Source organism: Coregonus clupeaformis, unplaced genomic scaffold (genome assembly GCF_020615455.1).
Source record: "Coregonus clupeaformis isolate EN_2021a unplaced genomic scaffold, ASM2061545v1 scaf0114, whole genome shotgun sequence".
In the NCBI taxonomy this organism is placed as follows: Eukaryota; Metazoa; Chordata; class Actinopteri; order Salmoniformes; family Salmonidae; genus Coregonus; species Coregonus clupeaformis.
This window is the reverse complement of record NW_025533569.1, coordinates 315,001-317,500: the sequence shown is the minus strand read 5'-3', so window position 1 is coordinate 317,500 and position 2,500 is coordinate 315,001. Positions and strand designations below refer to the sequence as shown.

Genomic DNA, 2,500 nt, shown 5'->3' with positions numbered 1-2,500 from the left:
GAAAGAGCAGGTGTTCCTAATGTTTTGTACACTCAGTGTATATGTCAATATATTATTTTTCCTTATTGGTAGACTGGTAGGGGAGCCTTTGCTGTGCTATGTGAGCTCACAGACAGACCTCTGGCTGATCCCTGGGAGTTCACAGACGAACCTGTTGAACTGTTTCTCCCCTGCTTGATTTGGCTCGCCCCACCAATGACTTCACTCATATCAAATGTCTGAAGCCTCATACATACTTACAGTGTACTTGGGTAGAAGAAAGAACAAGTTGTGTAAGAACCAGTCAAGAGTTATGAAATAAGGTTGTAGAGTGTTTTATTATTGAACAGTGTCTATATATTTTAGTGGTTTTAGGAAGCCTGAAGTTGAAGTTTGGAGTTTGTTCTCTCTCACTGTGTGACTCTGCTCTCCACTGATGTGAAATAGTATGATGTATGTAATGATGTAGCGTCCACAAACTGTACATTGTAATGGATGGTTTTGCCTGCCATATAACATATCGGAAGTTCAAAGGTGTGACAGATTTTGATCACCATAAAAACACCAGCACTTTTACAAAGTTACATGTCATCCCTTTATGTTCAGACTAGTGGATGGCTTGTTTTCCAGTGCTGTCCCTTCAGAAGCCCTGTGGCTGTGTTTGCTGTGTTAGCCCCCTGCTGGCAGACCTTTGCTGCAGACTAATGACAACAGTTTCACCACATAACCCCATAAATCATAGTGTCCCTGACCCAGATCTATGAATTCATGTTGTTTTAGTGGATGTGGCTTTGTGACTTGTATAATCTAGGTTTGCCAGTCTTAGGAGGCCATATGCTATTTGTCCTGGGACGAGACTATGTAGATGTGTTGCATGCCTCCATATTGCACATGAAGAGACCTATTGCAACCTTTCATGTATTTTTTATTTTATTTATTTTTATTTATTTCACCTTTCACCTTTATTTAACCAGGTAAGTACAAGGTTATCTGCAAAGACATGTTTTATCACTGATATCATGACACTCTTCCTCAATACTACAATGGAACACATATTGACATGAAAAGCACAGTCATGTATGTTGACTCTTCATTTGTGTGTGTGTGTGTTCTGTCCTCCAGTCTCCCAACAAGCCCACAGTCCCTCAGGAGAAGATCCGCCCCCTGACCAGCCTGGACCACCCCCAGAGCCCCTTCTACGACCCTGAGGGGGGCGCCATCACCCCCGTGGCCAGGGTAGTGGTGGAGCGCATCGCCCGAAAGGTCTGTTCATCCAATCATCTCTCTCCATTCCTTCCCTTCCTTTGGCTGCTATATCTCTCCCACTTTTCTTGTCTCTTTCCTCTTTCTTTGCTTACTTCACTTCCTATTTCCATCCCCCTTCTGTATCACGCTCTACTCACTCCTCTTGTTCCTTCCCTCCAGCTGTCACCAACACAACCTGATTTCTTGCACATCAAGGCATGTTTGAGGTTCGCTCTAAGATCTCGAAGCGGTTACAAACTTTTGATTATGTGCCTGTGTTCATAAGGTTGTTTCGGTATACGATTCAAAATGAAATGGTAAACAAACAGCACAATGGAGCATATTGGTGTATTGAACTAGAAACGTCAACTTAAAAGCTTCAGACACTAAGAGGAAGATACATGTTTTTCCATCTGAGAAGAACGTAACTTTATTTTTGCTCCCTCTGCATTGTTCCAGTGCCTAACTGAAGAAGTTGTGGATCAATACAGCTGTAGATATAGATGTTAGTTGTACAGGTGCAGTTTGAAGAGAGCAGGTATTGAACAGTGATGTAAATGTCAGTGGACTATAGCATTTACACAGCATTGAGCCAAGCAGACTCAACTGGAATCTCTCCATCTACTCTCTCATAGCCTTTACCAATATATTGATCCTCACACACTGAAGCATGCAGGTACAAGCACACATGTGCACGCACAATCGCACACACACACACAGCAACCCCCTCCCACACCCACACACACACCCTATCACTCTGATCGTTTGTCACTTGCCCTAAGCGGACATCTGTTGTTATGACAGCTGAATGCCATTATCAGCATGTCCCCATATCACCTCCCCGTTCGCTAGAAAGATAGATAACTACATACGCTAGCTAGATAGCGACAACGTGTATCTGTGAGCTCCAGCCAAGGTGAGAGATGCATCAGCTGACCTCCCTGTTTACCCCCTTCTCTGTCTGATAGCCACCAGAGGCAAACAGAGGATCTTATCACAACAGAGTGGTATGTATTCCACAACGCAGGCCTGTGTTTGTCTGTCCGCAGGGCGAGCAGTGCAACATCGTGCCTGATAACGTGGACGACATTGTGGCTGATATCGCCCAGGAGGAGAAAGAGGAAGGTCTGTGTCTCTCTTTATCTCTCTCCGCCCTCTGTGTCCCTGTATCTCTTCAAATCTGCCAACAAAGGTTGGAACAGAGGAGCGATAAGCAAGAGAGAGGAGAAAGGCATGTCTCTCTCTCTCGCTCTCTCTCTCTCGCTCTCTCATTCTC

At 44.5% G+C, this 2,500-nt stretch overlaps 1 protein-coding gene across 2 annotated transcripts in view; it reads left to right on the top strand.

The window, feature by feature from the left end:
• LOC121582925 (spondin-1) overlaps positions 1-2,500 on the top strand; it is a 139,466-nt gene that overhangs the window by 122,354 nt on the left and 14,612 nt on the right. For both annotated transcript variants that reach the window (XM_045213486.1, XM_045213485.1), the window contains exons 9-10: positions 1,102-1,242; positions 2,274-2,349. In XM_045213486.1, the coding sequence (XP_045069421.1) occupies positions 1,102-1,242; positions 2,274-2,349 (217 nt within the window). The remainder of the gene's footprint in view (positions 1-1,101; positions 1,243-2,273; positions 2,350-2,500) is intronic.